This window comes from Carettochelys insculpta, chromosome 2 (assembly GCF_033958435.1).
Source record: "Carettochelys insculpta isolate YL-2023 chromosome 2, ASM3395843v1, whole genome shotgun sequence".
Taxonomy (NCBI): Eukaryota; Metazoa; Chordata; order Testudines; family Carettochelyidae; genus Carettochelys; species Carettochelys insculpta.
Genome location: NC_134138.1, coordinates 272483868 through 272503590, shown reverse-complemented (window position 1 = coordinate 272503590; position 19723 = coordinate 272483868). Strand labels below are relative to the sequence as shown.

The following is a 19723-nucleotide window of genomic DNA, read 5'->3' as shown; positions in this document are numbered from 1 at the left end:
GAAGAATATGTATTGAGACAGAAAGTCAACAACAGGGGTACTCCTGGGGTCACCAAGAAGTTTTGTCCAGAGACAGAGTGAAGTGGAGGAGACTTGTAGATGACCTGTGCTCCACTCAGAGTACAAAGGTTTAGGTCAAGTTGTGGTCTGTGCACAAAGTCAAGTTGTGATCTGTGCACAAGGCCATGAGACATCTTAACAAAAGGTGACATTTACCAGTTTATTTCCAAAATGGTAGCTTTACAACAAGAAACCCCTTGTTACAATTTTGATGTTCTAGTTGTTTTCAATCTTAGCATGATTGATCTTAGTCAACAGATGGACAGGAGACTCCAAAAAGAGATTCTAGACACAGAAACAAATAGGGATGGTGAAGCACAAGGTGACATTCTTCCTGGTAAGAGTATGTGAACAAGTCCAGTATGGTGCTAGGACTATACTGTTTTGGAGGGGCTTTCTTTGACATGAAATGTGCAGCTATTAACAAATCCCTAGAGTTTCTTTTGTTTTGTTTTTGGTTTTTTTTTTTGTTTTGGGGGGTTCTTTTTGCAAGAGAAGGGGCATTAATGTGAATATTTTCCACGAAAACAGGTTTTCAGTAGAAATGGGGATGTTAAGTCCTTTATTTGTTTTATTTATTGTAAAAAGTGCCTCCTTTCCATGGAAATCTTTCTTTTTACTGAGGGGGGAAAAATACCCCAAAACCAGAAAGTTTTCAGCCAAACTCCAACAGCCAAAAATTTTTGGCCAAAAGCCAAAAATGTAAGTTAAAACGAAAAGCACCTCCTTTTCCCCTTTTTGATGAAAATTGAGTGTGTCAGTGTTCCTGAGTTTCAGTGTTTCATATCAGCTCGGTATGGAATTAAAGGCCATCCAGCAGAGAGACAACTGAAGTTCCGCTGCATTTGGCTCCATTCTTCCAGTGTGTCAGCTGCACTCACCAGCCTAAATATCTCTCCCATGATGCTCTTGTAATAGTCTCCTTAGAGAACCAGAACCATAAGCCCCCATGTGACCTCTGTGCTTCGGCAACAGACAGCTGTGCTGGAACTTAAACTGTCAGTGCCCTGCCACATCCCCTGTATACCTTACCAGGAAACTATATCAGGCTCTTCCAAGCTAAACCTTGCCTTGCAAGTAACAGTCAGTCTTCACAAGTTACTCAGAGGCATCTTTCTGTAGTGACTGGTCCAGCTCACTCATCACTGACAAAAATTAACCAAGTCTGCTGTTTTCAAAGAGACAAAATACACCCCAGTCTCTTAGCTCAGCTGAAGACCTGCATGTCGCTTTAATATCCAGCACTGAAGAGGAGGTTATCATAAAATAAGAATTGCCTAATAATAAAGAACAGCAACTGAAGCGATGATAGAAACAGACAATTGTTGCAAAAGAAATAAACTCAAATATGCTTTCTAGGGTCTGAAATTCAACACATTGTAAACCTAGACTCAGGCAAATTCTCTCCTGGTCAGTTATCAGCCCCCTCGACCCACATGGCGTAGGGATCTGCCTTTCACAGAGTCTAAGAATGCTGGCCCATTTTGTTCCATCAAGGATGGGTAGTTAAAGCCACTCTCCTTTTTTCTGTAGTCCAGGGAAGATACTGTCTGGCCATGGATTTTCACCTGCGGGAGATGAGGGAAACCAATGCACACAAGTAGAACGCTCATGGGGTATAGCCAAAGGCACTGGGATCACCGACAAGGGAGAGTGAAAACTGTTCAATGGCCTTAGCAGAGAAGCAGCTGGCTTTTTAGCTCAGCCTGTAGATACGCATGGTGTTTGCCCCAAAGGTCATAGGTTGAACCCCACCTGGTATCAGAGTGGCACACATGGTCCGTGTCTACACTAGCCCCCTTCTTCAAAGGGGGCATGGAAATGACATGGACCAGGGAATATCAATGAGGCGCTACCATGCATATGCAGTGCCTCATTAGCATAATGGCAGCTGCTCAAATTTAGAAACTGTTAACTTCAAAGTGCTGGCAGGCTGTCTATCTGTGGGCGCTTCGAAATATGTGCCCAACGTTGAAATTCCCTTACTTCCAATTTGTTTTGCATGAAGCACAGAACTCCACTTACATCCTGGTGGAACAATACAATTTGGTCCTTTTTGTGCTCATGGCCTCCACATCAGTACGGAAACTGTTTCTTTTAATATACACACAAGCTTATGGTTTCATATGGCTATTACAGGACGTGATTCACTCTCATGTTAAATGGTGCTATATTCTACAAGTAGTCCTGTGTGCTTCCAGTGGGACCATTTCAGAATGAGGTTCTAGTCGGTGTAAGGGGGGCAGAAGACAGCCTATATAATGATGACGTCAGCTGCCAAATGGTTTCATTCCAGAGGGTGCTCTATACAAAATGAATTGCATTGCAAGTATGACCTGGGGGACAGGTAGATAAATTAGAGGGTAGGGATAGGGTCCAGAGTGATGTAGACAGGTTGGGGAATTGGGCCAAAAGAAATCTGATGCAGTTCAAAAAGGACAAGTGCCTTGTTACAGGCTGGGGACCAACTGTCTAAGTAGCAGCACAGCAGGAAAGGACCTGGGGATTATAGTGGATGAGAGGCTGGGTATGAGACAACAGTGTGTCATCACAGCCGAGAAGGCTAATGGCTTATTGAGGTGCATTAGGAGGAGCATTTCCAGGAGATCTAGAGAAGTTATTATTCCCCTTTATTCGCCATAGGTGAGGTCACATCTGGAGTATTAGATCCAGTTCTGGGGCCCCAGTATAGAAAATATGTGGATGCATTGGAGCAGGTCCAGCGGAGAGTAGTCAACATGATTATGGGGGTGGAGCACATGACCTACGAGGAGAGGCTGAGGGTTTTGAGTTTATGTAGTTTGCAGAAGATGAGAGGGAGAGGCAATTTGAGAGCAGCTTTCAACTTCCTTAAGAGAAGGGATGGAGAGAGGCTGTTCTCAGTAGTGACACATGGCAGATCAAGGAACAATGGTCTCAAGCTACAGTGGGGGAGATCTTGGTTGGATATTAGGAAAAACTGTTTCACTAGGAGAGTGTGAAGCACTGGAACACGTTACCTAGAGAGGTTGTGAAATCTCCATCCCTTTGATTTTTGTGTCTTGTTTGGGATGATTTTGTTGGGATTGGTCCTGCTTTGGCCAGCAGGCTGGACTCAGTGACCTCCTGAGGTCTCTTCCAGGTCTAGGAATCTAGGATTGTATGACTTGAATACCCAGCATAAAAATATCCCAACTATGAACAGTTTCCCATTATCAAATACCAGTTATAACCACATTAGGAGCTGAAAAAACAGCATGTTCCCAGTCAAACAATTGAATGAATATTTTTTAAATGCAAACTACTGTCAGTTTTCATAATAACCATTTCATTACTTCTTTTAAATGTGTTTGTTATGCCAGCACAGTGCAAAATGCAATTTTAGTTGAAAATGTAAAAATGCAAAGAAGCATTGTGTTGAATTCTGAATGATAGCAATTCAGCAGTGTGTTCCTAATGTACAATAACAAAAGATGCTATTTTAGGAGCTGATCATGCTTTTCTAAAAAATATTTAAAGTTACTCACTGTCCATGTATAATGGGTGAAAATTAACCACTGCTTACAGCATGTCTTCATTTTCTTTTCACGTTACCTCTCTAATTCACTATCTATTCTAACAGGGCATCTGAGTCAATTCTCAGATGCCACACATCTAAAGGGGACACAGGCTATGTCTAAACTACAGGCATCTGTCAACAAAACTTCTATGGCATCCAGGCCATGACTACACTAGCATAAATTTTCGAAATGGCCATACAAATGACCATTTTGAAAATTACTAATGAGGTGCTGAAATGCGTATTCAGCGCCTCGTTAGCATGCTGCTGGCCGTGGGTCTTTGAAATTGCCGTGTTTTGCTGTTGCGCGGCTCATCGAGATGGGGGTCCTTTTCTAAAGGGCCCTGGGAACTTCAAAATCCCTATTGCTATCTGCTGATAGGGGACTTTGAAGTTCCCTGGGTCCTTTCGAAAAGGACCCCCGTTTGGATGAGCTGCGCGGCCGCGAAACACAGCAATTTTGAACAGCTGTGGCCGGCAGCATGCTAATGAGGCACTGAATATGCATTTCAGCACCTCATTAGTAATCTTCGAAATGGCCATTTGTGTGGCCATATGAAAGATTTGTGCTAGTGTACATGTAGCCCCAGACTGCAGTTCTCTTGGAAGAGATCTACCAGTCAGGAGTGTTCTGTCAACACCCCTGTACACTTCATTCCACAAGGAAGAAGGGATGTCTCGACAGAGGGGTTTTTCCCAACATTTCACCCCATGTGGATGGGCCAAATGTTGGAAAAGTCTCTCCTGACAGAAGCATGAGCAAAAGATACACAAGTGTATTGCGCAATTTGCCAACAGTTCTTGGCAATCTAGATGCAGCCTTAGTTTTTTAAAGCCCCACATTTAAAGATGAAGTCTTGTCCTTTTCTCTGTACTATAGAGTTATTCTGGAATAGCTAATTCAGGAGTTTTTATTCCAAAATAAGCTATTTTGGAATAGCACATCTACACTATAGGGAAGCCCCAAAATCAGCAAAACCTATTCCAAAATAATGTCCACACACAATACAGCCTATCTCAGATTGGAGCCTGTGGAAGCACCTACTGGACAGGCTAAGTTGAACCTTGGAAGATCAACCATGAGTGGATTGATCTTCTGGGCTCTTGTAGACGTAGCCTAAGTCTATTTTATGCCTTATGTCCCTTCCTGTGAACTGGTGGGAGCACCTCAGATAAGGGGACCACCCAGCCTGAACTGGGTAGAACAATCCTAAAATGTAGAGATCAGGTCCTGGGATGAAAGACACTGAGACAGCATTTATTCCAGATTCCCTACAGCGCTACTCTATTCCTGCCCAAGGCCTGGGGCAATGCCTGCCTCTTTCCAGTTGGGGGGCTGAGGTGGGCATTAGGCTCTGCCTTGCTACAAGGCCCCACCCTCTGCTCTTCCTCTCTGCTGAAGCTCCACCCCCCAGCCAGCCAGGAGGCACCGGCAAGAATCGCTGAATTTGTTCCCATGTTGGCCAGGCCTGTAATTGCCGCAGAGAGTAGTAATAGCTGCCTGGGGAGTCCTGAACCCTGCTCTGCAGGTGGGGACAGACCTACAGAGGGGAACATGGCTCCTTGCAAAACAAAAAAGCAGTCAAGGAGCACTTTAAAGACGAACAAAATAATTTGTTGGGTGATGAGCTTTTGTGGTTCAGACCCACTTCTTCAGATCATAGCCATACCAGAACAGACTCAATATATAAAGCACAGAGGGCCAAAATGGGCCAAAATGGGCAAAAAGAGTATGCACAGCCAGCAAGTGACTGGACGCCAGCAGTTATGCTGCCATTATGCAAAATTTTGGACCTCTGTGCTTTATGTATTGAGTGTGTTCTGGTATGGCTATGATCTGAAGAAGTGGGTCTGTCCCACGAAAGCTCATCACCCAACAAATTATTTTGTTAGTCTTTAAAGTGCTCCTGGACTGCTTTTTTGTTTTGATAGAATACAGACTAACTCGGGTATCTCTCTGTCACTGTTCATCATGATTCCTTGCAGGTATTCTTTTCAAAAGGTGGTGTCCCTAATCTTGGAGTGTTGTGTGGATAAAAATCCATTAATGATTGTGAACTTGATATTGCCCTACTACAGGCCATCTGATAGCGTCATGACCAAGAAAACCACTTTGTTGAACTGTTCTTAACTATGATGTCACCTACTTAAGCTTAGCAGGTGAACATCCAATGTTTAAGCCTATGGCTACCCCTCATTTTTCCCCTGTGGCTACCCCTCATTTTGCATTTCAAATACTTGAAGATTTTTATACTATATTATGCAACTCCATAGCTGCGTCTACATGTGCACGCTACTTCGAAGTAGCGGCACCAACTTCGACGTTAGGCGGCGAGACGTCGAAGTCGCTAACCTCATGAGGAGATAGGAATAGCGCCCTACTTCGACGTTCAACGTCGAAGTAGGGACCGTGTAGACGATCCGCGTCCCGCAACGTCGAAATTGCTGGGTCCTCCATGGCGGCCATCAGCTGGGGGGTTGAGAGATGCTCTCTCTCCAGCCCCTGCGGGGCTCTATGGTCACCGTGGGCAGTAGCCCTTACCCCAGGGCTTCTGGCTGCTTCTGTGGCAGCTGGGGATCTATGCTGCAGGCACAGGGTCTGCAACCAGTTGTCAGCTCTGTGTATCTTGTGTTGTTTAGTGCAACTGTGTCTGGGAGGGGCCCTTTAAGGGAGCGGCTTGCTGTTGAGTCCGCCCTGTGACCCTGTCTGCAGCTGTGCCTGGCATCCCTATTTCGATGTGTGCTACTTTGACATGTAGACGTTCCCTCGCTGCGCCTATTTCGATGTTGGGCTGAGCAACGTCGAAGTTGAACATCGACGTTGCCGGCCCTGGAGGACGTGTAGACGTTATTCATCGAAATAGACTATTTCGATGTCGCAAATTCGAAATAAGCTATTTCGATGTTGGCTGCACGTGTAGACGTAGCCCATAAGTCACTCCCTGACATTAGTGGAAATGGGCAGGTTCTCAAGAAATGCAGGGTCACACCCCTTTGGCTATGTCTACACTAGTCCCCCCCCTTCAAAAGGGGGATGCTAATTAAACACTTCAGAATATGCTAATGAGGCCAAATAGGAATAAGGGGATTTCGAAGTGTGTGGAGTCAATTCGAAAAGGACCCCGTGTAGACGAGCCATGCGCGATTGAAAGTGGCACTTTTGAAGTGCTGCGGCTGCCATTATGCTAATGAGGTGCTGCATATTCATTGTGGCACCTCATTAGAATATCCCAAAGTGTCTCATTAGCATCTCCCTTTCAAAAGTTGGGTGCTAGTGTAGACATAGCCTTAGCATCATTTGTCTTCTGCATAAGTAGCATTTTGCCCATGTGTACAAACGCATGCACTCAGATCCCACTCACCTCAGTCCATGACTTCTCCTTGATGGAATTGCTATTATTCATCATTTGTGTTACATTGGCCCAACCTGGGATTGAGATCCCATTGCATTAGACACTATGCAAATATAACTACCCACAGGCAGACTCAAATGGGGGACCTTATGAGCTTAGTACAGGAATCTCTACAGCTTGAGCTAAAGGCCAGCTGCCTTGCAGGTTAGGCTGTAGAGGACACTTATTCCGTCTCTGTGAAGTTGGCTAGGTACCACCGTAAGGGACAGTTAACCACACATAGGTGTGTGGGTTACACAAACACAGAACAGAGGGACAGTCATTTCCCCAAAGCACTAACAGGGTAATTTTAATTTAGTTATTTATTTATTTGCTTTCCGATCCTTAAGGGCACCCACGTGTACTTATAAGTATGGCATCAAAGGAGAGAGTTCTTCACAATGGAACCTGTTAAATTGAACTCATCCTTTCTGTCTTTCTCTTGCCCAGGCTGCTTCTATCCACCCAGAATGCAAGATATTCCAGCAGGTGGTGAAAGACGAGGCTCTGTGTTTGGAAAAAAACAAAGCTACTTTACCCAGCTTAAAAGGTAAGAGAAATATAGGTCCTATTCTGCAAACCCTGGTGTGGCTAGTTTGCAAACAGAATGTTAGGGACCCCTGCCAGATGGCAGAGGAGCCCAGCAGCCCTGCAGAGCAGCTCTGCAGTAGTGGAGGCCCCCCCTCCAGGCAACGGCCTGACCTCCCCTCCTCTGGCAAATCCCCTCATCCGGAACCACTCATGTCCCAAAGGTGCTGGATGAGGGAAATGCAACTTGTAATTTAATTTGGTGACCCCGAGTTTTTGTATTAAGGGATGGAGTAAATAACTCTTCTCGACTGACTTTTTCCACAGCAGTCATGAGCTTATAGACCTCTTATCATATCCCCATTTAGAAATCTCTTGTCTAAGCTGAAATGTCCCAGTCCCAAGCCCTGGCCATGCCAAAAGAGTGTGCCCAGCAGCACAGCCAGCAAGTGACTGGACACCAGCAGTTCAGGCAGCAGCTTGCTGGACAGTAGCCAGTGCAGTAGTAGCAGCAGCAGCAGCAGCAGCACCCAAATGTCAGGTGGATTGTGTTTGCATAAGCATAGTTTGTGGAGGGGCAGGTGAGTGTGTGGGGTGGGGTGCGTGTTGACCACACTGCCCTGTAGCACTCAGTTGCCGTTGGCAGGTCAGCTTACGACTGAATGCCAAAGGTAGAGCAGGCTATCAAGAAGTAGGGCAGAGATCCAAACTGATTCTATATTCTACAATTAGATTTCGCCAGTAGCAAGTGTGAACTCCCGAAACACGATAACCATCTTACCATGGAGTCGCAGGCAGTCCTCTTTTGCATTCCAGTCTATCTTGCCACCCAGGCAAGCTACATTAAGGCATGGTCTTTACTAGGCAAGTAAGTCAATTACAGATATGCAGTTCTAGCTACGGCAATTGCATAGCTAGAATCATCTTATAAGTAATCTACTTACCTGGTCTTTCAGACAGAAGGAGGTCGAACGGATAGTTTCTCCTGCCTTTCTTCTTGCGATAGTGAGGAGTAAAGGGGTTGACCCCAGGTAGTTTGATTTTGTGTGTCTCTATCAGATGCATGAAATGGAACTCTGGAAGGTTGACCCTGAATAGATGGACCTTCCCCCTACTACAGGCAAGCCCTCAGTGATAGACGGTTGCTATACGCCAAAGATCACAAAATATTCAAGTGTCTCCCAGTCCCAAAGGACCAGTCACTAATCCCAGATAAATTTGACTTCTGATCCTTTTCTTTATTTTTTGCAGAATGCCCAGTGGATTGGGATGGACTGAGTTGCTGGCCCAAAGCTGCTTTTGGAGAAGTGGTAAAAGTTGCCTGTCCAGTTTTTTTTGAAGAAATCACCAACATACATGGTAAGAATATTTTGTTCATATTATCAATGTTCCCAGAAATTTAAACATTTGTATAATGGCTAAGACCATCAACACTGATGCATTGGGTCATAAGACTACTGGTGTCTGGAAGAATTCTCTTTCTGACTATGTTTAGACTGCAGTTGTATCTTGAAATAATTTACACAAATTGCATGCATTATTTTGAGATATCTTATTTCGAACATGGTGCCGTCCAAACAGCACCGAAGTTTGGAATAAGCACCTATTTTGAATAATCCGTTACCCCTTTCATGACGAGGGATAGCAGAACTGGTATACCGTGCTCAAAATAGTGCTGTGATTTTGAGAGCAGGGAAAAGCCACAGAGTTGCTATTTTGGGATACTCCTATATCCTAAAATAGCAACCACAGTCTAAACACAGCCTCATGGTTACATACATTCTTTATGCACAGTTTTTGCAGGGAAGGGGGAAGCAGTCTCCTTCAGTACATAAATACTTCCACCTGGACAGCTATGCCTCCATAGTTCATTCACCCATTCTGGTCTGATCACAGTCATGGATAAGGAGATGGCGAAAAATCAGTGATTTTTGCCAAGGGCATGTTCCTTGTAACGGTAATGGAAACTGCATGCACAAATGGAAACAACTTTTTTGCACCTTATACACAGTTGCTATGGTTATACTAGTGAGTTTTGCTGACAAAACCCCAGTTTGGTTGACAAAACAGGTGGAACATCAACACAGAAAAGTCACTACTTCCACTGACAACTTTCTGCCCCTCCCAGATGAGGAAGAGCATCTGTTGTCGACAGGTTCAGTAGACAGAAAAGCTGTGTGGATGCTTTTGGGGCTCGGGGAGGGGGAGTTCTTTTGACATACAGGACAGCAACAGCAATGGGCAGCCCTGTCTGCTGTGCTTCCAGGTGCCTGTTTTGTTGAGAGAGCCGCCAGGCAGTCCAGCTGTTCTGTTGACAGAGTGGAGCGCTCTTCTGGTTGGCTTTTGTGTGTGGTTGCACTCTGTCGACACAAGTTCTTTTTTTTGGTAATCTCTTCTGACAGTGACTTCTGTCGACAGATGGCTGTAGTGTAACCATAGCCAGTAGTTAAGCAAAAATAAAATTCTTCCTAAGTTTGCCCAATTTAGCAGCCCAAAATTTGGAAGGCAGAACATGCTGAAGGTTATAATTGCATTTGAAAAGGTAGTGTTTGAATTTTATGTGAAAAGATCCTGAGCATACTCAAAGGAATAGTCCCTTTTACAGAATCCCACACTCAGTGGCTATGTCTACACTGATAGGAATAGGGGATTTTGATGTTTGTAGGGTCCTTTCGAAAAGGGCCCCATGTAGATGAGCCATGCACGATCTAAACACGGCACTTTTGAAGTGCTGTGGCTGGCAGCATGCTAATGAGGCATTGAATATTCATTTCAGCACCTCATTAGTATTCTCTGATTTGGCCATTAGCATGGCCATTTCGAAATTTTCCCCTTGCGTAGACACGGCCAGTGTGTTGAGTCTGAAAGTTGACCAAATGAAAATTAGAGCTGGTGGAAACTAAGAATTTATGTTCCTTGGAAAATTTTGAGTGTTATTTTTCTTTGACTTCAAAACAAAAAAAAGCCATTCAAGTGTCTCACAAAACTAAAGTTTGGGGTCAAAATAGTTTTAGGCCATTTGAAATGTTCTGTTTTAATAAAATAGATCCTTGTCCTTCACATGTTGACTTTTAAAATTTTCTATTCTCATTAATAATTTAAAATGCAATTTTCAAAATGAAAAGTCATTTTGGAATGAAAAATGGCAATGCCGAAATGTTGCACTCCAACAAGACTGAAATGCTACTTTTCAGTGTTTTTTGTTGAAATAAATCTAATCAAAATAGACAAATTCCTGCAGTGCCGTATTTGATGCAGCTGAATTCCATGTAGCGAAAGTGGCATTTTCCAAAAGTGAAACATTCCATTGAAAAACTTTGGCCAGCTCTAGTAATAATCCCTCTCACCCTTTAAAGACAAAAGCTAAATGCTGTGACAATTAGTGGGACATATCTTGCTAAAATAGTGGCATTATTTGTATCACTGGAAGGGTGGGAAGGGCGGGGGACCAAATATCAATGCCCACACAACTTTTTCTATCCTACTGTAATTGAGAAGAAAGATGGTCTCATGGTTAGGTTCTCTGAGTCAGGATTCCTTGTTTCCTTGTTTCTTGCCCCAGTGCTGTAGGTCTTCTGTGACCTTGGGCAAGCCACTTACTAATCTATTGACATAGCCTTCAATAAATTGAATTACATTAATGTGAAATAGGAATCTTTTAGTCTGTAGCCACAACATCCAGCAGGGGCCATTATAGTGCAGCACTTTGTTGCACCCAGCTATTCATACCCCTGTAGTCCAAACTGTGGTGCAGTGTAGACATAGGCTTAAGTTCATCATCTATTATAAGGAGAGATAAATACTGCTCAGGTTTCCTGAGGTGCTTGAGAGGCTTAAGTCTTTCAGGCTCGGAAGTGATCAAAATTATATGAGCCCTGTGTAAGAGAAATTCATAGTATTGCTATTAGTGCTACAGAGTGGGTATAAAGTGTTGTAGTCATGTTGGTTACACCTTGTGTGTCTAATAAACTGGATAGTACAATGTCTAGGGCCCTACCAAATTCACAGACCATTTTGCTCAATTTTCACTGTCGTAGGATTTTAAAAATAATAAAATTCGTGATTTAATCTATTTAAATTGGAAATTTCACAGTGTTATAATTGTAGGGATCGTGACTCAAAAACAAGTTGCAAAAGTGTTGCAAGGTTATTGCAGGGGAGGTTGCAGTGCTGCTACTCTTACTTCTGCACTGCCACTGGTGACAGTGCTGCCTTCAGAGCAGGGCAGTCATGTATCAGCAGCTGCTGGCTGGAATCCCAGCTCTGAAGGCAGAGTTGCCAGCAGTGGCAGCACAGAAGTAAGGATGATATAGTGCAACATGGCCACCCTTATTTCTGCACTGATGCCTGCAGAGCTGGGTACTCACCCAGCAACCACCACTCTTCAGCTTTGTGGGAAGTAGTTTAGAAGTAAAGGTGGTAATATCAAACCCCTCTAAAATAACAGTGTGACCTCCAGGCAGCTCCCTTTTGGGTCAGGCTCTCCCGTTTGACATTTGTCCTAAGAAAGTCAGGGCCATGAAAAGTAGATCATGTACTGTGAAATAAGGTCTCCACATGAAATCTGTGTGGTTTAGAGTAAAAGCATACAGTAAACTAGCTTTCATGGGATGATACCATATTTCACAGTATGTGACCTATTTTTCATGGCCATGAATTTGGTAGGACCCTACCAATGTCTACGTACTGAAGCAGCTACAAAGGGTCCTGTGGCACCTTATAGACTAACAGAAAAGTTTTGAGCATGAGCCTTCGTGAGCACAGACTCACTTCATCAGATGAAGTGAATCTGTGCTCATGAAAGCTCATGCTCAAAACTTTTCTGTTAGTCTATAAGGTGCCACAGGACCCTTCGTTGCTGCTACAGATCCAGACTAACACGGCTACCCCTCCGATACTAAATACTGAAGCTGGTTCTTAAAGGCACCACTTGAATGCACACCTTAGGTGCCTTGTGTAAGAGCTGAGCTGATGGTATGCAATTCCTACATCATGGGAAGCTGTTTTATTACTTTCTTGTTCATTTGATTAATTGTCTCACCTGTTCACAAGTTGTATAAAGTAGCTTGAATTCTATAGGCAATCTTGCTAAAAGCAGTTTTAGATATATGTAGAGAAACCAATCTCATAGAGCTGGAAGGGACCTTGAAAGGTCATCAACTCCAGCTGCTGTACTCACAGCAGGACCTATCACCATGCCCCACAGATTTCCCTTCCCCCCCAGTCTAGCCTACCCCAGAGCCTTGAAAGGCCCTCTCAAGGCATTAGCTAACAACCACAGGTTAGTAAGGCCAATACTAATCATTGAGCTAGTCCTTCTTCCCTCCAGTTAGCACATCTGAAAGTATCAATACATAATAAAATAGTTCCTAGGATTTTTGGAAAAAAAAGAATCTGTTTCTTGTCAGTGCCAAGCAACATGGGTCATTTGCTGATATGTCTCAACGTTTCAGGTTTTCTACAAAGAAACTGTACACAAGAGGCACATTGGTCAGAACCATACCCACCATACTCTGTTGCCTGTGGATTTGATGAAGGTTCCAGTAAAGGCCCTGAGGATCAGGTCAGTATTGGGTTGGAGACACATGTAGTAAAAACAAACCCAGAATTATCCCCATGAAAACAACTTGAACGCCGAATATACATAACCCAGATTCTCTCCTTTGATACTATGGCACAGAGATGCTACAAAGGGCCGAATGTGGACTGTACAGCCCACCAAAGCCATCCCTGAGTGTTGGAAAGGAAGCCAGTGGTGCTAACCCATACACCACTCGGAAAAAAGGGGATGCTCTTCAGAAAAAAAATAGTGATTTTTTTATGAAAACATTGAAAATTTTCTACCAAAATCTGATTTTTTTCTTCTTTTGGCTAGAAAGTTGATCGTCTTTTTAATTTATTTTTTCCCCTCAACAATGGATGCTCCACAAGAAAGTATGTTGACTCAAACTCCCACTTTTCTGTTGAAAACCAACTTCAAGGGAAAGTTTTCACCCAACCCTAATCCCTACCTGCATTTTATCAATGAGGAAACTGAAGCACAGAGAGGGGCACTACTTCACCCAAGGTAACACAGAAAACATTTCGGAGAGCCAAGGCTAGAACTCATGTCTCCCAAGTCCTTATGTAGTTCTCTAGCCACTGCAAAAATCTTTTGAGATATAAAGTATCACTTACATCAGGCGTGTGCAAAGTGGAAGCTCAGACACCTCGGAGGATGAAATTTCATAAGGGGGGATGTGCAGCAGGATTGGTTGCTGGGTCTCAGGCTCATCCATCTCATTAAAATATTGAAATATGTTACTGTTTTTAGGTATGTGTATTCACATTTGTACACTGATTAGCAGAGTTTTTACATTCAACATACTTTTTTTTTACACATAGAATCATAGAAGAGTAGGACTGGAAGGGACCTTGAGAGGCCATCGAGTCCAGCCCCCTGCCTTCATGGCAGGACCAAGCACTTTCTAGACAATCCCTGAAAACCATCTATCTAACCTCTTCTTAAATATCTCCAGTGATGGAGATTCTACCACCTCCCTTGGCAATTCGTTCCAGTGTTTGATCACCCTGACAGTTAGGAACTTTGTCCTAATGTCCAGCCTGAACCTCCCGTGCTGCAATTTAAGTCCATTGCCTCTTGTTCTATCCTCAGAGGCAAGGAAGAACAAGTTCCCTCCCTCTGCCTTATGACACCCTTTTAGATACCTGAGAACTGCTATCATGTCCCCCCTCAATCTTCTCTTTTCCAAACTAAACAAGCCCAATTCTTTCAGCCTTTCTTCATAGGTCATGTTCTCTAGACCTTTGATCATTCTCGTTGCTCTCCTCTGGACCCTCTCCAATTTCTCCACATCCTTCCTGAACTGCGGTGCCCAGAACTGGACACAATACTCCAGCTGAGGCCTAACCAGCGCCGAGTGGAGCGGGAGAATGACTTCTCGTGTTTTGTTCACAACACACCTGTTAATGCATCCTAGAATCATGTTTGCTTTTTTTGCAACAGCATCACACTGTTGACTCATATTTAGCTTGTGGTCCACTATAACCCCTAGATCCCTTTCTGCTGTATTCATTCCTAGGCAGTCCTTTCCCATTCTGTATGTGTGACACTGATTGTTCCTTCCTAAGTGGAGCACTTTGCATTTGTCCTTATTAAACTTCATGCCAAAAGGTTATTTTTTTTTATATGAACATAACCAAAATTTCCATCGGTTTTGATAACATTAGACAGGTTAGGGGCCCGGGTTAATTGTAGGGACAAAAAGTAGGGCCCAATGTAAAAAGTTTGCTCACCTGTAACTCATACAGGTTGACCCTGTCTTGTCTAGCACCATTGGGACCTGACCACTGCTGAATGAGAGAATTTTTCAGACAATGGGAGGTCAACATTATCTAGCACATTCCTAACACTTCCACTGCTTACTGGGCTCTTGAAAGATATTTGGGATAAAGTACAGCTAACTAGCAGCAGAGAACACTGAGAGCCAGGACTGGTAGCTGTAAATAAACTTATGGGACCTCTGGAAACTTGGCCACACCCATGATAAGCAGTCAGCCAGCTAACTAAAATCAAGCTGGATTATGGAGTTTGCTGGACAGCAAATTTCCAGTTTAGAAAAGTTTAACCTGTATTAAGTGGCTGAGGTGGCCATGAAGTCAGCAGTAAAAGAAAATGCTGGTTCTTTTGTAACTATTTATCCAAGGAATTTGTGCCTGAGTAAAATAAGCACATTGTGAAGAATGTAGCACACCCATCTATATTTCTGTGTCTTTTCTTCTTATAGAAGTCATATTATTCTACATTTTGGCATGTCTACACTGCTGGCTATGCGACATCTCTAACATCACTCATTACTGCTCTTGTTATCTTTGGCACCTTCAGGTAAATGCTCATAGTGACCTTTGACAAGTTTCATAGGGGTGGCCAAGTTAGTCTGTAACCTGTAAAAAAACAAGGAGTCTTGTGGCACCTAAAAGAATAGCAGATTTATTTGGGTATAAGCTTTTGTGGGTAAAAGCCATTTCATCTGGTGCCAGGCCATAGGACTCCCAGTGGACTTTGAGGTATTTGGAAACAATGCTCAGCTTCAGCCTAATTCTTTAGTTTGTTATTTGTTATTCCAATCTCTATTTTTTCCAGTTTTTGCATTTTATTGAGGACACTCTATTTTCATCTATGGTAACCTATCATACAGGTTGAGCCTCTCTAGTCTGCCATCCCAGGACTTGACTGGTGCTGAAGGAAAGAATTTGCTGGAGCATGGGAGTTCAATATTGATTAGCAGCATCACCAACACTTCAGCCGTGGCTACGCTACCCCTCCCTTTTGGAAGGGGTATATAAATTATGGCCATTCAAAAATGCAAATCAGGAGCTGATGTGAACATGCAGCATCTAATTTGCGTAATTAGCCTGTCAAAAGTGCTGATTTTGAAATAAAAATAGCTGTGTAGCTGGGGTTCCTTTGAAAGGGTGCCCCGATTTTGAAAGCACCCTTCTTCCCAAAAAAATTCCAGGGGCTGTAATCTAAAATAGGCTCTGTTACATGGGGACACACTATTTCAGAATAAGTTTTACTCATTTCGGGGTTTCCCTGTACTGTAGATGTGTTATTCTGGAATAGTTTATTTTGGAATAATAACCCCAGAATAAAATATTCCAGAATAACTCTGTAGTGTAGACATATCCTGAAGGGTAAATTACAGCTAAATAACAGGACAGAACCCTGGGAGCTTGGACTGGTGGCTGTAAACAAACTGTATGGGACCATGGGAAACGACCACACCCATGATAAATGCTCATCCAGCTAACTAAAATCAGGCTGGGTTACGGATGTTGCCAGACGAGGGAGCTCTGGATTAGAGAGGTTCAACCTGTGCTTCAGGTAAGGTGTGGCATTTCCCTGCAGAGTTTAAAATATAAAACATGAATGTGTTCCCTCTCATTCCTCCTGCTGTGACTCATGTCCATGCTGCACAGTTCACTTAGGGTGGGTCTGCATGGAGCCGCTCTCCTGGGAGCACCATGCTAATCAGCAGCCTCACAATTGCAAATGGCTGGTGACAGAGGGGCTTTTTGCTGGCAGGGACACGTCCACACACAGCCTCTTTGCTGCCGGAACCTCCCTCTGCCAAGAGCGAGCTCTCGTGTGGCTATGCTCATGAGCCATGGGACCATGCTAATGAGCAGCCATTTGCAATTTCGAGGCTGCTCATTAGTATGGAGCTGCCAGGAGAACATCTCTGTGCAGACCCAGCCTTAGAGTAACTACTTTCCCCATGCTTGGCCAGGACACTCTCTCTGTAAACTCCCCTCAGATGTGCCTGACTCATCCATAATACATTATTGGAACACAGAGACTGGGGGAAAAGACACTGCACATTCAAAATGTATTAGACAAATTCAGAGAGACTTCTCTGGTTCAAGGCTGATGGGGAAAGCTTTCCCCTGCCCCCCGCCCCAGTACTGCCCCGACTTGCTGAGTGACACCTGAAGACAGAATCTATTCTGGTTTGCGTTTTTTCAGATGGGGCAGATTGCTCTTTGCAGATGGATTTCCTTTTCTGTTTTCTCATTTCAGAAAATTCCACTGTACCCGGAACTACATCCACATGCACCTCTTTGTCTCTTTCATCCTCAGAGCCGCTGCTGTTTTCATTAAAGATGCTGTTTTGTTTGCGGATGAAAACATGGACCACTGCTTAATATCAACGGTATCAATATTTCCCCCTCTCCCACTGTGCTTGATTTAACCGGTTAATGCTTGTTACAGAGGCAACACTCAGATTTCCTGGTTCTGTCCTGCATTTGGGTTTTTGGGAAAAAGTGGGTCAGGAACAGTATTCCCTCTAATTTTTCCAATCCCTGAGCAGAATGAATTTTGGTACATGCATCAATAGGGAGGTGATGTGCAATCCATCACCTTTGTGTTGATTCACATAACAAAATGCATGTGGTGGAGATAGGGCCAAGAGGTTCTGTGGGAAGTGGCTCAGGCTTGGGCAGAGGGTTGGGGTGCAAGAATGTGAGGGCTCTGGTTAGGGGTGCCAGCTCTGGGGTGGGGCTGGGGGCTGGGGTAGAAGGTCTCAGGGCTGGGACAGAGGGTTGGGGAGCAAAAGCTGTATCTGGGTGAGCTTCAGTGGAGTTGCATCCACTTCTATCAGTCATGAGTTTGGCCAGCAGTGGAGGCTTGGTTTGTCACTTCCAGACAACTGTAGACAGCTCTAAGGAATTGTATGATTTGTGGGTCTAATCCAAATCCCACTGATGACAATGAAAATTCCTCTACCAACTTCAATAGGTTTTGGGTCAGACCTCGTGTAAGTGCATATTTTTCTTAGTTCAACTGTTTCCAGCCTTTTCCCAGGACCTGCAAGATGACTGACTCCAGATACTGCGGCTAATGTTCTTTTTTCCTACGTGTCTCTAGGTTGCATGTAAAGTGGCAGTGGCTTTTTTTCAGTTCAGTATTTTAGCCAATTTCTTCTGGCTCCTGGTGGAAGGGATGTACTTACAAACACTGCTGCTGCTGACGTTTGTTTCAGACAAACAGTACGTGTGGTGGTTCATTTTGGTTGGCTGGGGTGAGTATACCATCTTGTTTTCTCCCTTTGCTTGTATGTATGCCTCCTCCCAGCTGTGCCTACAGCACTGAAAAAAATTTGCCAGGAGATGCATTTTCGATGATCGTTGTCCATTTGTTAGATAGTACACGTTCAACAAAACTGCAGCAGTTTATTTATTTTTGCTAAAAAAGAAAAACAGGTGGAAATTTTGGAGGGCAAGTTGAGTCAATTTCTAGAGGTTGTATGAGAGGTCGATGGTGAGAGATTAAAGCTCTGTGCAGTGCAGTTATATGGCTCTGGGGATCTGATAGTCATGAGTTCTAGTGTGATTGTTTCCCTAATAATATTTTAGACTTGTGCTTATTCGTCTTGATTTCACTGTTGTTTAATTGATGCCAACGTGCTTTAGTTGACTTGGGCTTGGTCTACACTAGGAAAATAAATCAGTTTCAGATGAGCAATTCTAGCTATGGCATAGCTACAACCCACTTATCTGAAATCAACTTACCTGACCATACTCATTGAGGAAGGTTGATGGGAGAGTTTCTCCTGCTGACCTCCCTTACTCCTGGCGATAACAAGGAGTCCAGGGGTTAACCATCGACTCCTGAAAGTTCGATTTCGCGCATCCCTACCAGACACGTGAAATTGATGCCCAGAAGATCGACCCTGAGTGGGTCAATCTTCCAGGTAATGTAGACTTTGCCTCAATGTGAGATCCCTTGGCACCTGTGTTTGGCATTTTTGTTGTAGCCCATCAGCAGTTTTACAACTCTGTAATGTATTCAGACTGGAAATAAGGTGTACATTTTCAGGGTAAAATAATTAATCATTGGAACAGTTTACCAAGGGTCGTGGTGGATTCCACCTCACCGACTATTTTTAAATAACACACCTTGATTTTTTCCCAAAAGATTTGGTCTAGGAGTTATTTTAGGGAAGTTCTATGGCCTGTGCTAGAGAAGAGGTCAGGCTAGATGGGTCCAATGGCCCCTTCTGACCTTGGAATATGAATTTGAGGATCAAGTTTTCATGGAACTTGCTATTTGAAATAATGCCACATTGTATTCTACATTGACTTTTGCAGGAACTCCCACTGTTGTGATGTCTGCTTGGATCCTAACCCGAATCTACAGGCAGAATACAGGGTGAGGCAAAATCACAGAGGATCTCTATTTACAATTCAAGCATCGCACTTTGCACAGTAAATCTGATTCATCATCCAGGGTGATTTAAAAAGTAACCAAGGCTTTGAACAGTAAAAATTTACATTTCTGAACTTATTAATATTCAGAAATAGGCAAAGAAGGAAGTAGCTTTGGGAGCTAGCTTCCGATTTATTTCTGAGGGCAGATACAGCACTGACAGCTGATCATTTGATCACGTCTGAGGATGCTGAGTTATTTTTCTTAAAGCCATAGCGGCTGCAATTGTGAGATTGCACAAGATCCTTGGCTTTCATTTTAAATTATATTTTTAGCCTTTGTGGTGGTGGGAGAACTTGACAATGTGAAGCAATTGCATTCTGAAGCCAGAAGACAAATGAAAAGAAGAAAACACTTTTTATTTTTCCAGAATTCATGTGGTTTTTTAAGCCGATCACATGATTTTGGGAGATTCTACTCCATTTTGGAATA

At 43.6% G+C, this 19723-nt stretch overlaps 1 protein-coding gene across 1 annotated transcript in view; it reads left to right on the top strand.

Annotated features, from left to right (window-relative positions):
- The first annotated feature begins 367 nt into the window (after nucleotides 1-367).
- The window catches only part of LOC142008342 (vasoactive intestinal polypeptide receptor 1-like), a 32252-nt gene continuing 12896 nt past the window's right edge, over nucleotides 368-19723 (top strand). The window contains exons 1-8 of the mRNA XM_074985522.1: nucleotides 368-397; nucleotides 7441-7540; nucleotides 8770-8877; nucleotides 12972-13081; nucleotides 15306-15403; nucleotides 17102-17234; nucleotides 17951-18104; nucleotides 19174-19234. Of these exons, the coding sequence (XP_074841623.1) occupies nucleotides 368-397; nucleotides 7441-7540; nucleotides 8770-8877; nucleotides 12972-13081; nucleotides 15306-15403; nucleotides 17102-17234; nucleotides 17951-18104; nucleotides 19174-19234 (794 nt within the window). The remainder of the gene's footprint in view (nucleotides 398-7440; nucleotides 7541-8769; nucleotides 8878-12971; nucleotides 13082-15305; nucleotides 15404-17101; nucleotides 17235-17950; nucleotides 18105-19173; nucleotides 19235-19723) is intronic.